This window comes from Sylvia atricapilla, chromosome 6 (genome assembly GCF_009819655.1).
Source record: "Sylvia atricapilla isolate bSylAtr1 chromosome 6, bSylAtr1.pri, whole genome shotgun sequence".
In the NCBI taxonomy this organism is placed as follows: domain Eukaryota; kingdom Metazoa; phylum Chordata; class Aves; order Passeriformes; family Sylviidae; genus Sylvia; species Sylvia atricapilla.
This window is the reverse complement of record NC_089145.1, coordinates 43,547,096-43,569,879: the sequence shown is the minus strand read 5'-3', so window position 1 is coordinate 43,569,879 and position 22,784 is coordinate 43,547,096. Positions and strand designations below refer to the sequence as shown.

At 37.0% G+C, this 22,784-nt stretch overlaps 1 protein-coding gene across 1 annotated transcript in view; it reads left to right on the top strand.

Annotated features, from left to right (window-relative positions):
• TDRD9 (tudor domain containing 9) overlaps positions 1–22,784 on the top strand; it is a 68,521-nt gene that overhangs the window by 45,022 nt on the left and 715 nt on the right. The window contains exons 16-35 of the mRNA XM_066321682.1: positions 250–412; positions 495–558; positions 1,017–1,080; positions 2,581–2,625; positions 3,876–3,929; positions 4,845–4,961; positions 5,785–5,892; positions 8,269–8,369; positions 9,004–9,177; positions 10,527–10,638; positions 12,042–12,254; positions 13,212–13,301; positions 14,507–14,767; positions 15,224–15,373; positions 16,456–16,526; positions 16,880–16,989; positions 17,157–17,250; positions 17,899–18,037; positions 19,171–19,280; positions 21,622–21,694. Of these exons, the coding sequence (XP_066177779.1) occupies positions 250–412; positions 495–558; positions 1,017–1,080; positions 2,581–2,625; positions 3,876–3,929; positions 4,845–4,961; positions 5,785–5,892; positions 8,269–8,369; positions 9,004–9,177; positions 10,527–10,638; positions 12,042–12,254; positions 13,212–13,301; positions 14,507–14,767; positions 15,224–15,373; positions 16,456–16,526; positions 16,880–16,989; positions 17,157–17,250; positions 17,899–18,037; positions 19,171–19,280; positions 21,622–21,694 (2,313 nt within the window). The remainder of the gene's footprint in view (positions 1–249; positions 413–494; positions 559–1,016; positions 1,081–2,580; positions 2,626–3,875; positions 3,930–4,844; positions 4,962–5,784; positions 5,893–8,268; positions 8,370–9,003; positions 9,178–10,526; positions 10,639–12,041; positions 12,255–13,211; positions 13,302–14,506; positions 14,768–15,223; positions 15,374–16,455; positions 16,527–16,879; positions 16,990–17,156; positions 17,251–17,898; positions 18,038–19,170; positions 19,281–21,621; positions 21,695–22,784) is intronic.

Here is a 22,784-nt window from a genome sequence, read left to right as displayed (position 1 = left end):
ATACCCTTCTCACCTGTACAAGGAGAGGGTGATTTTGATTTTCAGTTACAGAGTTGATAAGGGAGAATCTTCATTGCATTAAACTTTTTTCTTTTCCGAAGTGCATAAGAAATGATATTTGCATCATTTGTAGATTGCATTTATGTTCAGTATATGCAGTAGCTTTGGTTTCAAAAGTACCTGGCTTTAAAACTTCTCTTACGTTTACTTAGTCAGCTTTTACAAGTGAGTACATTTTAATTTCTCTAGCTTGGAGCACTTGCAACCTGTGTGCAAACAGAAGAAAATCTGCATGATGGTGAGCTGACTTTCTTAGGAATGGTGTTGACACAGTTGCCAGTGGAACTGCATCTTGGAAAATTGATAGTCCTTGGGCATGTCTTTGGATGCTTAGAGGAATGCCTTATTATAGGTAACTGAAAAAAGAACATATGAGAACATTTATCTGAAACCAGTGATTTGCAGGTTTTCATTTTGATTTGTTTCTGTTGTAGCTGCAGCACTGTCTTTGCGGAATTTTTTTGCAGTACCTTTCAAAAAGCATGTTGATGCATACAGGTAGTACCCCAGTTGTTTTATAACTTCCTAACTATATTTGAGAGCAGAGGGCAAAGTTGATTGCTCAATATTAATTTTCCATGTTCATTTTCTGTTAAAATGCCAAGCAGTGAAAACAGAAGCTTTTCCAGGTAGCTGATACTGGAATCTGTTTATTTGGGAACATAAATCACAGAGCTAACTCACAATCTCCTGAGCACAATGCCTGATTCTTCAGCTTTGCCTTTCTCAAGTGGCAATGTCTATTAAAATGGTTCTTCAAATAGCAAGGACAATTACTTATTATCCTGCTCATACAGTGCATCTCCTTCAGTGAGGAGATGTGAATAAGAACAAGTAATTACAGTAAGTGTATTGATCACGTTTTTTAAAACTTGGAGGGTGTTACTGAGCTGCGTAATGCATGCAGGATTTGAAAAAAAAATACTGTTGCCAATAGTTTTTGTTCGTATTGACAGGAAAAAAATGGTTTTTGCTGGGAACAGTAGGAGTGATTGTATTGCAATCCTGAATGCATTTAAGGTAAGTTGTTTGTTCCAGCTTAAATTAGAGTGAAATCTAATGGACAAGGATGAAGATTCTCATCTTTACAGGATCAGTGCATCATTTTTGTTTTGCCGTTGTTATAAACTTCACATTACTGATAGCTACGTGTCGATCTTTTTATTGCAGTCTTTGTCCAAGTATATAAAGTTCTGATTACCTCTAACAGCCAAAAATAAAATGCCAGAGATGTGATGTTTGTAGATAGTTTTTAACCAAGGACAGTTTGGACTGGGAAATTCTAGTAAAGAATGAGTTTGGTGACCTTTCTCTAGATTCTTAGCTTTGGCTTTGTGATGTTTTTGTGCAAATGCCATTTTTTGGTACTCTTGTCTGTTTGGTGGCTCAGTACCATGGACAGGGGTCAGTTTCCCCAGGTAGGGGCAGAGCTGGTACAGCACAGCTAAGGCCTCTTGCTAGAGGAACTTGCTGTTCAAATTCCAGCAATTTATATTATGCATGCTCTGGTGTGTTTTGTAATGTTCTGGACAGTCTGAAATCTTCAGCTGCTGATTTAATGTTTATTAATTTTTTTAATAATAAATTAATTTTTAAAAAACATGTTGCCCTTCAGTCAAAACTGTCTTGGTCTTTTTTCTACTCTGCTGTCAGAATTTTGTGAAGCACACAGGGACATGTATGGCACGTTTACCCGCTAATCCTGAGGCTCAAAAATGATGTTTTCTGAATTCCCCTACCCTCTTGTATGTTTCCCTTGTGTCACCCAGTAATTATCACCTGTTCATCTAAAGGTGCTGTTTCTATAAACCAGTATGTTGTCCTGGAGGACACAAACATTCAGATAGAGCTTCCAGTGAGGTATCTCTTTGTGAGTGATGTAAGAGCTTTGTTTTGAATGGCTGAGTATCAGAAAAAAACAAGTAAGTTCAGGAAAGTTTGTTTCCAAAATCCTTGGTTAAGATTAGATTGTTTCTTTTCTATCAAGGTAGGGGAATGCAGTCTGACTGTTGAACCTTGCTTGTAATCAGTGTCCCCAGTAAGCTGGAATATTGTATTATGAGGTGATTTGCTGTCAAACTAGAAATGGATTCTGCAAGTGTCTGTTGTAAGCTGCCTAATAATGATGTTATTTCTATTAATATGCTGGATATTTTAATTTCTATTCCAGCCCTGTTTTCTGGGAGGCATTTGCATCAGAAATTACCTGAATCAGTCAGTTCACATTCTTTTTCCTAAAGCAAGGCGGAAAAAAAAAAGATTTTGAAAGTAATCTGCTTTATTACAACATCAAAATAAAGCATCCAGATTGTTCTGATAATCTATGGATATTTGTGTGTGCTTTAACACTCCATCCATTTCCTCTCATAAAGCCAGGTGGAGAGCTTGTTGTTAAAAAATTACCTTCAGTGTTGATAGGAAACAAAAAGTTTAGCGTTTTAAATGTCACATTAATATTTGTAATAATTATTACTAAAGCACTACATTTTGTGTCTGAATACTACACCATTTTTTTCTTAGGCTTGGCAGGCCTGCAAAGAAAAAGGGAAGCTGAGAAATTCCATGGTTAGTTGAACTTTCTTCTTCTCTATTCAAAGAGTAATGCTGGAGTATTTTATTTTTATAATGAATATAAAAAATAAGGAGTTTCTGCTAGCAATGTTTATTTTTAATAATTATTCCTTTCATACATAAATAAGCTAGGGTTTAAGAGAAAATGAGCATTTGAATCCAGTGCAGAGTTATTTGAAGACAATCCCTTATGTTAGTTCCTTTCACAGATGAATCAACAGTGGCCAGAGGGTTTGAAATCCAGCCTAAAAAGGGAAATTGAGCTGTGGTTGAAAGAAATACTTTTATTGCCCATAAGTATCTCTGTTTTTTAAACATACAGATTTCTGCCCTCTCAGAAACCCCTGAAAGATGGAAGATGTTAAAGTGCATCAGTCACAAAAACCAGTAGCATGCCCCCAGTAAATGCCTCCAGTCCTTCTTTTGTGTGTACAAGATAAAACCTTTTTTATTTCTCCTGTTCTTTCAGAGTGTATTATCTTTTATGATCACCAGAGCAAACCATACACTGAGTTACAAGTAGCCAGGCTGGCCAGAATCTGTCTGATAAAAATGTGCATTCAGAGAAGAAAATTCTGAGATTTTTGTGAGTGTTCCCAGATTGCCAAGAAGTCCATGGCATCCTGGCTTGTATGTACTAATGTGGCCAGCAGGACCAGGACAGGGTTTTTTTCCCCCTGTATTTGGCACTGGTGAGGTCATACCTTGAGTCCTGTGTAGAAAATACTGGAAATCACTGAGGTGCTGGAGCATGTCCAGAGAGGGGCAGTGGAGGTGGTGAAGGGTCTGGAGCAGAAGCCTCCAGGGTGAGGAGCAGTTGAGGGAACTGGGAGTTTATAGTCTAGAGGAAAGGTGGCTCAGGGGAGACCTTATTGCTCTGCAGCTGTCTGATAAGAGGTTATGTTGAGTTGGGGGTTGGTGCCTTCTCCCAAGTGCTAGAAGCAGGGAAAATGTCCTCAAGGTGCACCAGGAGAGGTTTAAATTGGAGTTGGGAATAATTTCTTCATTGAAAGCATTGCTTTTTAAAGGCCTCCCAATATCCTCAAGTCCGGCCATTAACTCAGCACTTCAGTGTCCAGTACTAAACCATATCCTGAAGTGCCACACCCATGCACCTTTTGAACAAAGCCATGGATGGTGATTCCACCTCTTCTCTGGGCAGGCAGTTACAATGTTTTCAGTGAAGAGATTTTTCCCGAAATTTACTAGCAGTAGAAGAAAAAAATTCTAACTTTCTTTTTCAGGAAGAGCTTGAGTGGGGTCGTTCTAATTGTGTTCATATAAACAAGATCAAAGAGGTAAGATTAAATAGATAGTTGTTTTTATACGAAGGACTTAACTTTCCTCATTCTCTGTAAATGTTAAGATCTTAATCTAATGCTGAAAGAGATTGTGCATGACATAATGTATAAGGAGTTTAGAATGGTCACTTAACACTTAGCAAGGTTTGGGGGTTTTTATTTGCTGCACGTAAAGATCCTAATTTCGTAATTTCTTGTATGGAAGTGAGTTTGCAGCACTGAGTCAGTCACAGGGGTTCCTTTCTGGCAATGGTTGTTCTGGTACTGTGCTAAAACTGCCAGCAGCAGAAAGGAAAGGGAAATGTAGCTACAGAAAAGTTGTGTGGACAGTGCTTTGTCCATTTGCTCCAGAATCATTTGGGAGAGTGAAGGCATTCAGTGTGTGGTCAGAGGAGCAGTGGTTGCTTGTGGGAGATTCTTGGAAATGCTGAAGATGGAAATCTTAATATCTTCTGCTGGAGGGCATACGTTTGATCTCTCTCACAGTAATCAGAGTTGTCTGCTAAACTGAGGGTACCGCATGGTCACTGCTGCAGTTGCATGCACAATTCCAGGTTGTTAAAATGATTTTTACCTGCTAATTTACAAACCTAAAATGATTTAAATAGAGACTATAATCTTGTAAAAGGTTAGTTCTTCTCCTAATTTTGTTCTATATCATATATGCATGATACCCTTTGTGACTACAGAGTTGTTCTTTATAAGGAGATTCGGGGAAAACTGCTTGAGTCACAGGACTGAAATTATTTTCCAATGTAAAGGTGCTGAGCAGTATATTGGTGAAATGCATACCAATTACCTGAAAAGGGAAGGGATTCTGCCCAATTATTTCATGCTTTAGCTAACAGATTTTATCTCAGTTTGTGGCTGGGTTTGATCCATTTTAAGTATAATTTAGATACCAAATTTCAGGTGGAAGAGTTATTTCACAACTTGAAAAGGAGAGTCAGTGCATTTAACATGCATGTTAAAGCTCAGCCATCTGCTGTGGACCAGGAATATGTGTGCAAACAACGCTTCATCTTGCAGGTAATGCTTTACTGTCAGAAAGAGATGCTATTTACAAAAACTACAGCTGAATTTTCGTATCAATTTTCATAATTTTCAATTCATAATATTGTTGAACTGGTATTACACTAGTTTTCCAAAATTCTTTGTGGATGTAGCAGTTTTGGGTAGGAAAAAAGCAATTTTTTTGGCAGTGTATTGACAGTGTATAAGGATGGATAATGTTAGTCAATGGAAAATTATATTATCCCTTGTTTGTAAAAATAGGAGTTTTATTTGAACATCGGCTTGGTCAGTTAGTGAGTGGGGGGGGTGCAGGGAATTTTGATTTTCAGCATTTTAACTTCATCTAATTTCCAATTAAATTACTTGCCTTATTTGGAATGATTAGCAGTGATTTTACTTTCACAGATGTATTTATCATTTCAGTGGCAGTTGGTTTAAATGTGTAAGCAGTGACCTTCTTGGAACTGAATTATTAAACGTTTTAAGGTAGAGCCGGAAAACTGAACAATTTACCTGTAGCTATTTTGTGTAAATTTGTTTAAAATTAGGTTCTTGAAATCAGAACTAGCAATTACATTTTTCAACCAATAGAATAGAGCAAGTCTGCATACAAAAGCATTAAAATGTTGTAGAATTGCTCCAGAAATTGAATGCTTTTCACAAAAATATGTTTTTAAGAATTAGTGTGGATTTGTGTTTAGTCTCCAGTTCTGGTAATTCCTGAGGAAAAAATATGAGGAAAAAATACTCATATGAAGATCTGTTGTTGCCAGTGTATCTCATTTGAAGAAACTGAATATAATTTGCTGTGTTTCACAAAGTATTTGCTTGATTTCAGGTGGTAATAGCTGGTGCTTTCTATCCAAACTACTGTACTTTTGGAAAATTTCATGAAGAAATTGCCATGAAAGAACTTGCTGGCAAGGATCCAAAAACCACTGTAATGGTACGTTAAGAAGGTGAATTACTTAATTAAGAACCTAATAACAGAAATATCAAGTTTTTGGGTGGTATTTTCAAGTTCTGTTCCGACTTGGTCAAGAACAGAAATAATTACCTACTCTGATCCTTGCTTGGTGAAGTCTGTCCCACCTTCCTTTCTTTCAATATAATAAACATTGTGTAGGTGGGCAATTTTAGAATTCCTGAAACTGCCTCTATGCATTTGATTGCTAGTCTTGCACAGATAAACAACTAAACTAAGAAAATATTTGGAAAAATAGAACAGGAATATCAAGGGCACTTTTTATGAGTACTTCTGTCAATGCAGTGTTGCAATTTTTCTGTAATCTCCTGCTTGTTAGTGCATGGCATATGTGCTTGTTGCTTTAAGGTTACTGTTGTGGTTTGAAAACAAACCAAGTGAGAGGCTCTAAGTCAGAAATACAATTTAATGAGAAGAAAAGGAAAATAAAATAAAATAAATGCAACAATACAAAAAGGAAAAAAAACCACTGACAGTCAGAATAGAACCTGATCAGGGTGATGGAAGCAGTCCAGGTGAGGTGGTCTTCCTGAAGCAGTGATCTCGTAGAAAGGTCTGGTAGATCCAGTCCTCTGGGAATCCAGTGAGTGAAGGCTGCTTCTACTGTCCCAAATCCCAGTTTATATCCAGGTGAGAATGCTTGGCTCCTCCCCATGGGCGGAGCATCTCACAATGGGATGATGAGTCATGGAAGAAGGGCCTTAATGCCCCATTAAAGAGGGATAGCTCCAGGAGGGAGTTATCTGTGAGTCATGCACAAGGCATTGATGGGCCATTAACTGAAGATGGTGATAGAATACATCCTAAACTACAACGCAAAACAGTTACTCAGGTGTTGGCACTGGGCTTTTATCTTTTAAAATTGCCTTTCAGCTGATTGCATATGTGCAAGTTTAAAATGGCCCTGTTGATTTTGTAAAATTGTGCAGTCTAAACTAAATAAATGTTTGGTGTGTCTGAAGTAGGCATAACCCTGTAAAACAGCCATGACCTTGTGCTTAAAGAAATCACATTTAGCAATGAGCCTCAAAGAATAGACTTTACTGGCTCAAGAGAAAATAGATAAAAAGGAGAGAGTCAGAAAATCTTGTTGGCAAGGGATTTTTTTTGTGCTCCATAATATTTAAGGATATTGAAGCAAAATATCACACAAGACCTCCATCTTCTGGAATAAAGACCAGTCTTGCCACAGCAGCATTAATTAATAGTAAATTGATAGATTTAAAGAGCTACTTTTAATGTATTTAACTTTTGATCTGCTTGTACATCAACTGCTTGTTACCTTGTAAGAAATAGCTGCTGTGTTGTAAAGAGGATATTGGCCACAAATGCTGCAAGTTCCTGAAGCTCTCACTTGGGGAGGTTCTCACAGCCATATGCTGCTCCTAATGGTGTGCTGAAGATCTAAAAGGCAATTAAACCTCCCACTGTCTGGTCTCTCTAAATTATCTTCCCTTGAGGCAGTTTCTGCAGTGTAATCTAGACCATGGTTTTGACCAGCAGCTGATATTATTACTGTAACTATGAGGCACAGGAACATTGTGAAAAAAATAATCTGTTTTCTCCTGTCTAAAGTTGTAAGAGCCAAAGAAAAGAATAGACAGTTGCATAGGCTCTGAAAAACAGTTCAAAGTCTCAAAGTTGGAACTTGCTAATTAGGAGTTCACAATTCTGTATTAAATCAAGATCTATGAGATACCATAATGAAAAAGTTAGTGAAATGGATGTGTGACTTTAGTTGCATGTTAATAGTTTTGAAAGCTTACACTGGAGTTACTCCTCTACACAAGGAAGACCAGGACATTGCTCTTTGTTATCCCTAAGAGGTGTCTATCCATGTGAGAGAGCTTTCCAGCTGTGAAGCTGTCCCACCATAGCTCAGTAATTCAATATGTGATAGTTCTGCCAGGATATCAGGAGCTGTAGGTCCTTCAGTTTCCCAGGCTGTGCACATTGTACAGGATATAGTTCCCAACTGTGGAAAAGGAATCATAGCATTCCAGTGTTCTTCTGTTACAAGGAAAATCAAGAGACACTAGACAGCTTTTTGGAACAAATATCAGATTAATATATATAATTACAAATTAAATTGCCTAATTTATAGTTTATCTACTGGTTTGAAGGAGTAGGGCATTATTAGCAGCAAAATGGTGCTTTTTATTGTCTTTTGAGATTCTTGAATGTACTATAGTATCTAGCACTGCTAGAATTTGTTGAAGTTCAGATTGTACATAATTATTGCAGCTCAAGTAAAGGAGAAAGCTAGCTATTTAGGTGAACTTGAAAATGCATTAAAGCAATTGAATGTATCCCAATTTATCATCTTTTTCTTAACAGCTGAAGAACATTCCTTCCTATGGATATATATACCATAAGCAGTTGCAGTCACTGCTTAGGCAGTGTGGGCAGGTAAAATCTATTTCCTACGATGGATCAAGGTGAGTGTAAAATAAATTATCCTGCCTTATGTAACTTATCTTCAGTTACAAATGCAGTAATTGATTTCTTTTTCAGCGATGCACTGACAAATTCAGTTAGTTTCATCTCTCTTTGGAATCAGTAACTTGCTTCTAATGTATTGGTTAGAGTTAAAAAGGTGGTTTTGAAGTCTGATATACATTGGTTGGAAAACATTAGGTAAGCTACCTGGGGTAGAACCTTCTTGTTTGTCTCTTCTGATGTCTAACAGTGGGCCTTAATTGCAGCTCATCTGTCTGTATTTATTTCTGTCTGTTATGCTGAATTTAGCTCATTTATACAGTCTGATGGCTTTTTTGAGCCGGTTATCTGACTAATTTCAGCCTATCACTGCCCCAGGTTGATTCATGTAACCCTTCTTATTCCTTTTCCAACCTTTAATGCCTTCCTTATTCACATATATTTTCACATCCTATTTGGTATGTACTGGTGACAATGTTAGAAATTTTTCTTATCGCCATCACGATAATTAAAGTTTTAAGGTATGTAAAAGCAGTAGGCAGAGCCTGTCAGGAACCTACCTTTTACTGTTTGCTGGCCTGCTAAGATAAAGACAGGGAAGGAAAAAAAATTCTTTTTCTTTTTTGTGAACAGGGCTTTTGTGGAGTTCTCTCGTAATCCAAAGGAGATCTTCAAGGTTCTTCCTGAAGTGTACCTGGCAATCAAGATGTCACAGCTGAAGATTCCTTTCGAGCTGTATGTTCATTATCCAGAGGATATCACAAGACAAGTGCAAGGTGCAGCAGCTGCAGGTTTGGAATATCTAAGGTAATAGTACAGTGTTTAATTGTAAAATGTGTCTCTTTGCAGTAAAATGAGGTTTCCTGGATTTGGTGAGAATTTCCTTGGGAGTATCACTACAGAAAAAATGTTAGCTTCAAAAACCAGATATAAACTGTCTAAGCAGAATGTTTTTGCAGGGTTCAAAAGAGCTGTGACAGTTTTAAATACTTCCTTATAGTTAAAGGTATTCGGCTGTTCAAGAGAATTCCAAGTATACAGTTGTCGTCCCCCCCCCCCCCCAGGGTTCTGTTCCATTTTCCTTTGGCATATGAAAATATGGATGCACACAGTTATATCTGCTCATGATAGAGACAGTATGGGGATTGCAGTAAACAAAAAACAAAAACAAACCAAACAAACAAAAACCCAAACAAACAAACAAGGGGAAAAAAAAAAAGAGTAGCATTTGGGAACAAAAAAGAAAGGGAGAGAGACAGAGCTTAACAAAAGAAACTGTGGGGAAACATAAGGATGTGAGATGTAATAACATAATAGGAAATACTTATGAGAAAATGCAATGTATTGTCTCTTTGGTCCACACCTGCTTTTGCTCAGAAGATCTGGCATGTTTATTTCAGTGTTAGTGTATGCTGTGATTCTGAGCTTCAGGTTGGACTAACTTGATAAAATGGCATTCTGCCTAGCTCCTGATCAGTCTGCAGCCATTTCAGTATTTTAAAATAAGAAATCTAGAATAGGAAGGCAGGGATGAACTAAGAAGGTTAAACTACAGGTGACTATTTTACTTCCAGTTGATTGTACTTAGCTTTTAATAAAATATTTTAGCATCTTCACTCTGCCCAAAATAGCACTTAAAATCTTTGTGAAAATTGATTTTTGAGGAACTCAAGTCTCCTAGGCTGAAAGACTTAAAGTTCTTATCTTTTCACATAAAAGAAATATTTTTTTGTGCGTGTATAAATATATATATATATATATATATATAAATTTCTCTATAAATATTTGCTGAATTTATGTCTTGTGTTTTTGTATACTCCATTTTTAAAAGATAAGCTTAGAAGAAAATGCCATAGCAAAATGCCTTACTATGTAACCCAAGTTTTTTCAATTTTTAATAAAGTGATAGCAGAGTTGTGTCCTGGAATGTATCTTCCTGTGTTTGGTTATATTGCAGCTGAAACAGGTACTCTGTAGTAATTTGGTTCTGTGTGGTCATTTTCCATTCAAATCAAATTAGTGTATTTCTGAATAAAAGCCATTAAATACATAAATGTGCTCTAGGGATACCTTGGGAAGCAGATGAAAGCAAAAAAATTCATCCTCTTGAGTTTTCCTTTGTGAGTGAAGTATTTCTCATCTTTATTCCATTTTAGGGTAAATGTGGACTGTCAGAAGCAGACAGTGGAACCTGTGGAAATTTCATTTGGTGATTTACAAATGTCAAAGATGATCCCAAGTCGTTTTCTGTCCATCAGGGTGACAGAGGTAGGAATGTTCTGTATTTAGTACCTAGATAGCTTAGCAGAGATTAATATCTGAGAAGCTCATGTTAAAACATTGGGTGCTGATAATGTTTTTAGTGCAGAGGTGTCCATAAGAAATGTGGGGAATATTCTTGGTCTTATCTTTAGTAGTTCTTTGTTAAACAGTACTCACATGTTGTCACTTGACAAAATTTGTGGGATTTGCTGGCAGTAAAATGTTAGCTGAAAGTAGAGATAAATGTGAAGAGGATTAATGGAAGAGGTAAAATACTTGTGTAAAGTATGAAAATGAAAATCAGAAGGTATTCGGGCAGTTCACTTGGTTATTAACTGCTGATTTTCTTTAGAAATGTGCATATGGGAAATTAGATGAATTAATGGTAGTATATGCTCATTCAGAAAAATATTTCATGCATGCAAGTGTTTTAGGGGAAAGTTCTCTGTATATACAAATCTTTCTGAAATCTGAAGCCCAGATTTTTAAATCTTGCTTTAGCTATCATCTTCATTAGTTGAGTAATAGTAATATGTATGCTGCTGAAATAAGAACAATAAAAACATTCAAACCACTGAGCTAGGGGAAATGACAAGATAAAGTATTAAAATAGCCCTTGTTAGTAGTGGCATATTTTGCAAGGGGAGAAAAGAATATTTTCCTCCTTTTATATTTTAAAAAGGAGGAAAACATTTCATATTCCTCTGTTTATATCTTTATATATAAAGAATATTTCTCCTCCTTTCCTCCAGCTACATCTCTTGGATGAAAAATGTTAATGAATGTGATCAGACCCGTTGCAGTCATTTGGCTGTCTGGGCTACTTCTGTTTTAATATGTGAACTTTAATGATCATAGATAAAGATTGTTTTTTATTACAAGCATTCAGTAGGAAGTCTGAAATGGCTGTATGAGTTTAGATATTTGGAAAGATTACTTACTTTATTTAAATGGCTTTAAATAAGTGTATGTTCTCACCAGTTTCCTAAAGTATGGCTTGTCATAACAGTGACAATGTTGATGTGCTGGCACATGTAGCTGACTGGTATTCTGTCACTAATGAAAGAAGATGCACCAAATCTGTGCAGCTGTCAACTGTCTACCTTGTATTTTCTGTATGTTAACTTTGGTTTAGTAAAATGGAAGCAGTCTTTTCCTAATTTCCTGTATTTTAGTAATGCTTATACTAGAATTTGTTTAGATGTAAAGTGTATTGCAGTAGCACAGAAAATAAACATTTTCAGAAAAGTACTGAATTACGAGACAAATGGTGCACTACACTGTTGCAGTGTGTGTGAACTGTTGTGTCAGGAGTAGGGGTGCTTTCATGTATTTTGCTCAGATGTGGTTTGTATTTGATGTAGAAGAGTAATACAAAATCTCTTATTGTCTAATTTTTATACTTGCAGGTAGTAGAAGTTGGACACTTCTGGGGTTACAGGACAGATGAAAAAAATACAGCTGTACTCCAGGCTCTAAGTGCTGAAATTAACTATCAGAACCTGATGGATTTGACAGTGCCTCCCCGAGTAGATGTGCTTTGTCTGGCACCATTCACTTATCTGGGAAAGAGAGGATACTACAGAGCTCATGTTCTGTATATTCATGGGGATCTTGCTGAGGTAATGTGCTGTGTCATGTTGAATTGGTAGCATGTAATTGGGTTAACAATCTTGGAGCTTTGCTGCCTGTTTTTTTTTTCATTTATTTTTTCTACAAATCACTCTGGCTAGAATAGATGAATTTGTTTCTTTCCCAGAAAATGGGAATTTTTAATAGTAAATTGAGAAGCTCTTGCAGAATGAAGTAGAATAAAGACCAAAACATCCAGTGAGGTATAGTGAATCTGAAAATGTGGCTTTTTTTTTTTTTTTGGAACGGTGTTTATGCTGCTGAGTTCTGTATCATTGGCAAATTCATCTGAATATTTTGGCTCTTTGTGCTGAGATGAGTAATGAAAATTAGTGCCACAGTTCAAGCTTGGTATTGATTTTTTGGGCCAATACTTTTCAGCAGTTTTAGGACAGACTTTTAAATTTTTTTAAGATTGGCCTTTGAATTTCTTTTATTTCTTAACCTGAGTGTTACCCACTATAGAGTTAATACTGAATATTGTCAGGGTTTAAAGTCATGAAAAATGAGTGAATAGTAGTGCTAATGTCACCACTTTGTCATTTGAATTTATAAACAGTCACTGAATACATGTTCACATTTGCTTAGCTAGAAGCAGTTGTTGGTAGTACTGCTCACTGAAGTAAAGTTACACAGATCTGAGTTTGGGGAGAGAATTTAAAGTCTTTTAGAGAAACGTGGCTTTTCTAGATTTAGTGGATTATTTGCATTACAAGTGAATATTTAGGCCAAGGGATCAGATAATAGATGTGATAAAATTTGACATACTCTTTTTGACATGACTTCATTTGCATGCTTTCTAGACTTTGAATTTGCTTCCATCTGACTTAGTAAGATTTGGGTTGTACTGTAATTTTTAGACTCAAGTCGTGACTTTCCTTGCCACTAAAAGAGTAGCACTTCTAATGTTGTAGGCTTTTTGCAGATACTCTTGATTCTTTTTCCAGGTTTTTTTTGTGGATTATGGCAATAGATCAGAAGTGCCTTTAAATAAATTGAAAGAGATTCCAGGCTGTCTTCAAGGGCTTCCTTTCCAGGTATGGGTAGATGCTGTTGGCTACAGCTTACCAGATATTTTGGTGTCAGGCCTGGCAAACAGAAATGAACTTCCAAGTCAGGATGCTTTTCAGAATAATACTTAAATAATATGTATTTTCCTGGTGTAAGTACTTAAAAATCACCTTCATTAATAGGCAAGTGTTTTCCAGAGGTGTGTGTATTCACAGAGCAGAAATTCTTGTGTGTAATTAACTATGTTGTATTTAATTTTAGAGAAATTCTAATTTGTAAAGCTGTGTTTTTTTCATGCTGCTTTTCTGTTCTCTGAACTGCTGGCTTTCCTGGGATCTTTTCAGACAGAATTCCCTTGATGATTAAATACAAATATTATCGATCTAGTCATCTTTTCACACAGATTAGAGGGATTTTTTAGCTGGTATTTCAGAAAAATTATTATCTTGAGCTATATTTACAAATAAAGTAACTATCCTTTAATTCTAATTCAGTTTTTCACTACTCATTCAGATATTTTTAAGCTAATAGAAACAGTATTATCATACTAATTGTATTCTCTGAAGCATTTACAATAATAAGAATAAGAAATGGACCAGCAGAAATAAGGTTAGATCTTGACAGGGCTCGTTTTGTTTGGTTTTCTTTAGTAATTGATGTAAAAAAAATCTGTCAAGAAGCATCCTTTTTTTTGCATTTTCTGCACACATACTGAATGAAAATGCATTTCTGCTTCAGGCCTGATCTTTTAATGACTAGCTAGAAAAAACCCAGGGTTTCTGCTGTAAATTCATTCAAAGACATAATTATAGATAGTAATTGTGGACATGAGAACTTAATTACTCTTGCCTGCCAGGGACAGAAGAGCTGTAGGGGTCTTACCAAGTTCTCTGTTACCTTAGTTGAAAACAGCTGTAGACTGTAAACTTTTTTTCCAGAGAAGACATCCCTGTGCTGCTAAGATTTCGTTGTGAATAGTGAATTACTACCAAATTATCCTGTTTGCTCTGATTCCTTAGCAACTATTGAAGTGATATGAGCTGTCATGTATTGGCAGTGATGGAGCAGGAATTCTGCCAGTAGCCTTACAGCAGCCCTAGGAGTTAACACAAGCCACCACAATAATTGTGAAATAATTTATAGTTATTAATTCAGACAGTTTGTTGAGAAAGTGAAATATTCCCTTGCTGATTTCTAGTCAGGCGAGCGCTCTTTCCGGTTTCTCCTCCAGGCTTTGGAGTTCAAGATCTGCAAGATGTGTCCCTCTGCCAGGTCTCTGGTGTTTGGGGAGCACTGGAGCTGCAGTGCCAGCCAGAGATTTGCCTCTCTGGTCAGTGGCTGCACGCTGCTCATAGAGGTTTATTCCCTCGTGCACGGCGTGCTGCACGTGGATGTTTTCCGTCACTCGGGCCGCAAGGGCCTGGTGAACATCCGGGATGTGCTCGTCGAGGAGTGCCACGCTCAGCTGGCAGAGGAGTCATACGAGTCACAAGTATGTACTGACTGAGCTGCTGCTGCTGCTTTTCTTGCTCTAATTTATTTCAGTTCTGGCTGTCCTGAGAAGCTGAGCCGCAGCTTGACTAGTGGCAAGGTTAATACTTGATACAAGTATTACAAGTTAATACAAGGCAGCGTATTTTCATGTGTGTGCGTAATGCATATTGAGCTGTTGGCTGAAAGCATTGCTGCTTTGAGACCCCTTCTGGAAGAGATGTTTCCTGGGAAATTATTTCCTCTGTTGAGTTGCTCCACTCTTACTTGAAACTCTGAAAAACTGTAACTCCTTCATCATTTTAACTCTCTTCCATTTTGATGTTTTATATAATCTGAACGGTCATCAGAACATTGTTTTTTGTCATTGTATGTGAGTATTTCTTTGTGTAGGGCCTTTGTAAATTTTTTTAAGAAATAACTGTTGAAGGCTTTTAACGCTTCCCTTATTGTGTAGCAAAGCCATGACATGCTCAAGGAATTATTTTTGGACAAAGCAAAGAAAGAAGAGCAAATGCCTGTATCTGCAAGACAGGAAGAAAAGCAGCTCATTGAAAGATTGTTGAACTGTTTCTCTGAAGATAAATCTGATGCACCAACCCATAAGGTAACTGGAGTGATGGTTTTGGCCTGTCATCACATGACCCTGCTTCTCACATTGTTAGAATGGGCATGAGGACTGAAAGTACCATAAATATTGTAGCTCTGTTTGATGCTTTTTACCAACAAAGTCGAATAGATTTTCTGTTGGTAGAAAGCCATAGTGTGACCACTGTTTCGGACTGGTCTGCTGCAGCTTTGAGTGAAGTTTTGAAGTACAGCCTGAGAGCTGTTATTCTGCTCTTCTGATACACCTAAGGCAGCACTTGGAACTCATGCAGAACAGAGATAAAATTGAACAGCCGAATGCAGTGTTTCCATACATAGTAGTCTTCATTATATAGGCCACAGCAAAAAAGCAGGTTTACAACCCTATCAGTTTTTCAGAAAATAATAAAAATAATAATGAAAAGCTAGTTTTTACCTTACACAATGTTTCATTCTTCATCAGCTAGTGATAGGTAGGCAGCTGGGATAGGCGAAGCACTGAACACCCCAGTAACTGATGGTAATGATGCTTTTCCTCTGCCAGTGCCAAACTCAGAAATGTATTTTGAGGTATTTAGTCACTACTAAGTTGGAATATAAAACAGGAAAATGTGTCTTCTGTTCTGCATTGTGATTACAAGTTAGCCTCATCTACATTCTGATTTTTTCCCATTTCAGACCTGACAAAATTTCAGGCTTTGAAGCACCTAATAAGGTCCATTTAGCCACAGGAGTAATCCTATTTAACTGCCCACTTTATAAAGTGAGATAGTTTCAAAATTGAAGACCACATCATGTAAATAAAATTACCTGATTTTCTTAAATCATCTATGAAGTCTGAACTTGTGGTTTTTTAGCCAGAGGAAAGACATGAATCTGCAGGACCTGTGAAAATAGATAATTTTATTTAAGGTGCAATTACAAGCAAAGTTTGCTTTAGTTAAGTGAAATGAAAGTGCTGTCTTACCAATTTAGCAGGTCAATGTCGCTCAGTACATGCTGTAATGTGTTTGGCTTTAATTAATAAAGCATTTAGATTTGAAAAAATCCAGGTGCTGGCTAGCTAGAATGTCATTTGTCTGTCTCTCCCTTTTTCTGAAGGTAACAGCTGTTGGTCCGTTTACTCCTTACCAGCTGAAATGCTACAGCCTGACCAAAATATCCCAATTCAGGTATGAGAAGTCTTTTAATGTGAAGTATAGTCATGTTCTTACCTGTTATTTTCCATAAATAGTCAAAAAACACTTATTTACTCTTACAGATCTTTTCTGGATTTTTATTCATTGAAAATACTGAAGGAGTCAAGCCTGAATTGCATTAATACACACACTATAGCTCTTAAAAATCTTAGAGTAGTTTTAAGGTGCATTATTGGCTCACAGAGAGATTATTTATTAACTGTCATTTAAATCTGCTAACAGTAAGCATCTGTTTTGAATTTGTGTTGTGAATTTTAAATGTTTTTTTATTTACATGTTTTTATGAGTTTTGGAGTTTCTTATTGTTGAAAATGTTTCTTCCCCAGAAGTGTTTTCATACATAAGGACAGCATAAACTCCATTGTTGTCCATGATGGTGCAGAAGATCCCTTTCAGCAGCTCTTGGTTGCCACTGATGTATCAGTAACTGCAGCTGGTAATGACTAAAGAAAATGTTTACATGGTTTCTCTAGATTTTGGTTTTATATGAGTAGTTTTGTGAGTAAATATGTCACTGTAGTTCTGTGTTAAATCATTTTGAGGTTTCATTTTCATTAAATGCTCCTCAGAGTTATTTGAAATTTTTTTTTTTGTTGATACCAGGATGTGTGGTTTTAAGGGAGACATCTTTGATGCCTCCTATTCAGGGCCTGCTTGCACTCCTCAGTATGCTGTTTGCTCCTGCAATAGAACTCAGGTATTTATGCATTTTAAAGTGGTGGGGCTTTTATTATTTTCATTAGGATCCTCACAATTTTTTGACAGATATTATTTATTTGCTTTCAGCATTTTATATATTCTCTTCCTGGTATTTTTAAAATAAGTTTTAGTATAGTATGTAGGTAAAATAACTTGTTCATGTACTTAATAATTGGTGCTTCAGAGTCTCCTCTCATGATAAGACATTTCAACTCCTGACAGTTGTGCTGGAAGCCTGGGAAGGTGGAATGTAAACTGGAAGTGTTAAATCTACATGAGGAGAGGAACTTCAGTAATTTTTTGTAAAATCTGAGCTCTGGCAGTGGCATTACTGTTGTATTCTACAAATACCAACAGTCTGGTATTTGTAGACTGTCATTTCAAAATACTGAAACGTGCTTTCCTGTATTTTGCTCATGTATGATTTTTGGTAAGTTTTATGAGTATATGTCTTTCTAACCAGAACTTCAGTTTTGTTTTATCATTGTGTATTTTAAAAATCAGTATGACTGAGTGTGAAGGTCTCTCAGTTGTTTCAGCTTCTTTCAAACATGTGTCTTGCTTTGCATGGCTTAGACAAATTCATTTAAGTCTGTAAGAGTTTAGTTCCTTCGTCTCTTGGTGAGACTCTCTTCTTTTCATGTAGAGTTGATAAAAGTGGGAAGCACTTTACTGGTGTTCTGTGTGGTTTGGGTTGGAGTGAGACATCTGGGGCTCCACTGCTTCCAGCAAATGATATGGAGGTGACATTTGATGTGCGTTTTGGACTGAAAGACATAATAGAGGTAAAACTTGCCTAAGAATTTTCACTGCAGTAGGAATTCATTAGAATTCCTCAGATGCTCAGTGCATGTGAGCTTGTTAACTCTTACTGTTAATAGAAAAGCTTGTTTGGACTGTGGGGTTTGGGGTTTTTTGTAGTTCTGTTTGTTTGTTGGGTTTTTCTTTGGCTTTGTTTCTTTGGGTTTTTTAATGTACTCCCTTTTCATAATCTTGTATTTTTTTTATGAGAAGCAATTTCCCCCTGCCTACACTTGAAACAAATAAGATACTATAGAGTCTTACACACTTTTCAAACTATAATCATCAATTTTGCTCTAACCAGAAGTCAGTGCTTACTGGTTTTGTTCTTAGGATTGTCATGGCTTTTACTGACAAACAGAGCACTGCTGCCTTGCAGGCTTCAGTTTGATTTTACAGCTCTGATAAATCATCTTTATTGAGCTACATCTCGGAGCAGGTCAGCCTGATAAACAATAAAGCCCCTGCATTCCTCATTACTGCCTTTTGCAGCTCAGGGAGTGAGGTCTGTCAGAGGGGAACATGTACATAACCTGTGCAGTGCAGAACAATGGCTGTGTTTGACATGTACCTGGGACAGTGAAGGACGTGCCCTGGTTAGGTCTGTGTGTGAAGCAGGTGCTCGGGGTGGTTCCTGGAGGTTTTCCAAGGACACAGTGGGCATGCTGGTGCACATATATCTGTGAGGTGTTACTTTCTGAAAGCACTGACTTGATGTGATGACTGTCTTCATGATTCCTTAGCCAGAGTGGTAACACCAAACTGTTGTACATGTGAAAAATTATGGACAGACAGAGAAAATGCTTAAAACTTACACAGAAAGAATTCTGCATTGGAAAAAGTCCAGGCAAGTGGTAGCCTCTATGTTTTATGGCATATCTGAGTAGCCTTAAAAATTGTAATACCAGGTGGCTGAAATGTTAACATCACTGACCACCAGAGGTGCAACTGCAGGAAGAAGCATTTCTGAAGCTTCAGATCTTTTTTACTTATGGAAATAACATTCTAGCTGAACTTCAGTGTTGTGCATGCCATGACCACCTTCATGTCAATGTAATATGATACAGACGTTGTGCTGGTTTGAAGTGCTTTATATTCTGTAACTGGTGTTTTACAGATAAACAGTCTGAGGACAGCCATGAATAAGCTGCTCTGTGAGCAAGCAGTGTGTTCTGGACAAGAGCAAGTGGCACAGCTGCAGGAGAATATTCGTCAGAAGCTTCTATGGTAATCGTTTCGTAGAAATAAGATCTTTTGATTCACAGTCTCAGCAAAAATGAGTGATTGCTTGAAGCATGGCTCAGATTAGGCTTTGGAAAAATAATATACACTCTCATTTAATGATGCATTTCATTTACTTTGGTTATTTATAAAGCAGTATACTAAACAACCTTAGACTTCTTGTGGAAGCACTGGTTCTTCAAGGAAGCCCAATCACTTAGTCATAAAACCTAGACTGTAAAACCTGTTCTGCAGGGTATCAGCTCTTAATGTATTCTTATTTTCTGCATCCAGGACAAAGCTAATGGAGTCCTATGGCATAACAGTGCAGAAAGATTTAGAATTCTTTCTTCCTGTACATTAAATTTGAATCATGTGTGCTGCCTTTCCTGCCTCAGCAGACCTGTGCAGAATAGGTGTTGGCCAAGTGAATTGGTAGTCCCAGGCAAATTTAGGAACTGAAGTAAGGTCACTTGCCTTTTTTCTCAGCAAGCCTCCCTTCTTGTAAGTGAAGTAGTGGTTCTGAAAAGACCATTGGGATTCAGTGCAGCCAGCTTGGAAAATTTTACAGCTTGTAGTTTAGGAGAAGGAGTGCAATGAACTATCCCAGGAACAACTCTTCCTGTCTTTTCCCTGCTGAGCATGATGTGTTTGTACACTCAGCATGAGTTTTAGTGCTGTCTGTATCATCAGGAGAATTTTCTCATTCTGACCCAGCTCTTGACTAAACCATCTTAAAAAGAGCTCTGGTCCAGAGTCCATAACATAACTTTTACCAGCCTCATCTCTAAGAAATATGACTTTTTTTTTTTTTTTTTTTTTTGCCAGTAGGGCTTTGCTGAAGTAACTGCATGATGTCAGAATTAGGCAGTTCATCATGCTGATTAAGATCAGAACCCTGCTCTCACCCAGAGTTATCAGAATGATTATCAGAGCAGCTGTTCATGCTGATTTTTCAGGTGTTCCTTGGTTTTGAAAATACCTGCTATCTTATCTGTGGAAAAAAAAAAAAACTATTAAATTGCCTCAAGTTAAAAGCAAGCACACATATTTCCTATTTCCAAAACGCCAAATAAAATTTGGGTGCATTCCCAAATTTTAAATTGTAATTAACAAGTCAGCCTTACCTTTTGAGGCCCTAGAAATGAAATTAAAAGAGCACAAGCAATAGAGAAGTCAAAGACTGTGGATAGGCAGAAAGAGGCAAAGCCACAACCCCTGTCTGGAGGTGACTGTGACAGTAACAGCTCATGCTGGGACATCAACACTTACGTGCTAAATTGAAGGCACTAAAATGTCACTGCTGTTTGTTCAGACATGTGAATACTTGCTACAGTTTGGGCACCTATTTTGGGCTGATTGTTCAGACATCTCCAGCCAGCTGGGAGGGGAAGGGTCAGACCTTGGCATAGGTCCTGGGTACTGATGTGTTCCCAGCTCAGTCAGCGCCGACTGCCTGACTGGGTCACTCTCGTCAGCCCCAGGCTTTTTTGTCTTCAGGATTTTATACCTTTCTGTGGTAGCCTTTTCTCTCCTGGAATTTTTGTACATTTATTGGTTGTCTTCCAAGCATCCTACAGATATTTTTATTTAAAATTGTATTTTATATTACTTTGGTGTGTTTTTATTTGAAGGAGTAAACAGTCTGATTATTGTAACGATTTCTTCTTTTCCCTTGTGTAAAATCTTTCTTGATTCTCAATTTTTTTTTTCCAATCGTACTTTCTGTGTTTTGGAAGAAACATTTATTAATTCAAGTACGTAGGTAAAAATTTAGCCTGAACAGTCTTGCATAACTGTTTTCCATTTTTCAAAAGCTAATTGTATTTACAAAATGTCATCACTACTTAAGACTAAAATCAGTATTTGAAAAACACATCTAGACAGAATTAATTAATGTCTACTACTGTTGTACTTTGCACAGCTTGAGGAAATAACTGGAGCAGACAGACAATCAATAGTAATTGAGTTGTCATGCAAAACAAAATACCCTAAAAATAGCTGTATTATACATTCTAGTAAGTAAGCATACATAAAATGTAAGGAATAAATTACAGTTGCAAATTTTAGTGCTTTGTAAAAAAAGAATCCCATTATTTTCTTTAAAAGAAAATACATTCTGATATATTATACATCCCTGTGAAAATTTGTATTTCGCCTTACTCCACTGGATGGGTAAAGTATAGACAAGTGAACAAATCAGACTAAATTAAGAGGGAAATATAAGATTCCCTTCAGCACAGACACCTTGTAAATACCTGGTTGTATCTCATATAAAAAAATCCTTTGTCTTTATAATTAACCAAATACAAGTGTATTTCTTACGGCTTTATTAATGTAATTTCAGTTTAATCTGCAAATCAAAGCCTCGAGACATAATTAGTCCTACCTGGTATGAGAAGCCATATGCATGGAATCAGGTAAAGGTATACATTTTAACGTTTTGGGGGTTTTCTGTTTTGTCTTTTTTGTGGGTTTTGTGGAGGGTTTTTTGTTTTGTTTTGTTGATTTTGGGTGGGTGTTTGTTTGTTTTGGATTTTGTTTTTGTTTTTTAAGGAGTTTGAGTTAACTGTACTCTAGTACAGTTAGTTAAGAGTGGGTTAAAAGGGAGAACTTCTGTGGTTGCTGAATTTGAAAATACCGAAAGCACTGTAGGGTTAAATTGAAAGCACAAGAACTTTTATTTATGTAATCACTTATGACTGTTTTCGTAGTCTGTTTAGTTGTTCGATGGCTTGTTTTTCAATTTTGTGTATATAAATATTTAGTTTCTCCAACCAGAGCTCTCCATGGTTCTAAGCTGAGAGAAACTGTAAATGCAGCTTCACATTTGTTGGAAGTTAAAATTTTCTTTCTGTTAAGCAGCTGTAGCTACATTTTCCTGAATGCAGCGCATTTCAGTTTTGTTTTGTGTGGCTGTGGTTTGAGGTGGCTTTTCCTTTCTAGGCAGAGACAGAAAAGCAGCTTGTTTTAAAACAAATGTGGTATGATCAGGCAGGAGGGCAGTTTTTTCAAGACCCAGGAGGGTTTAATGAGAAAACTCCTAGCTTCCTACTCTGTTAGAAATCTCAGCTTTCTTTCTGTAAGGGCCTCTGCAGGCCACTGGATTTCCTGAAGAACAAGTAGAGTTTCTTAATTAAAAAGGAGGTGAGGATTTAGTGAATACAGAAGTATAAGTGCTACACATACCCTCCCTGTGCCTCTCCTACCTTGCAGCCCATAAAGGGGGGAGTTGCGTCACCCTTGAAAAGAGGGACAACAGAGAGCAAACACCAAGGGCACTTACTTCTAAAAGGCATATTTTTAGAGTGTGTTGTGATATACTGCCTTAGGCCAAATTGTTTCTATTTTCATATTTCAAATTCAGTTATCCTTGGACTTAGGAAGATAATATCCTCGCTTCTGCTGGTGTTTATCACAAGCTAATGTGTAGGCCTTGGATCAGGATTTTCCCCACTGCATCTGAAGAATCCCAGGACATCTTAGATCATAAAATAATGCCTGTAATGC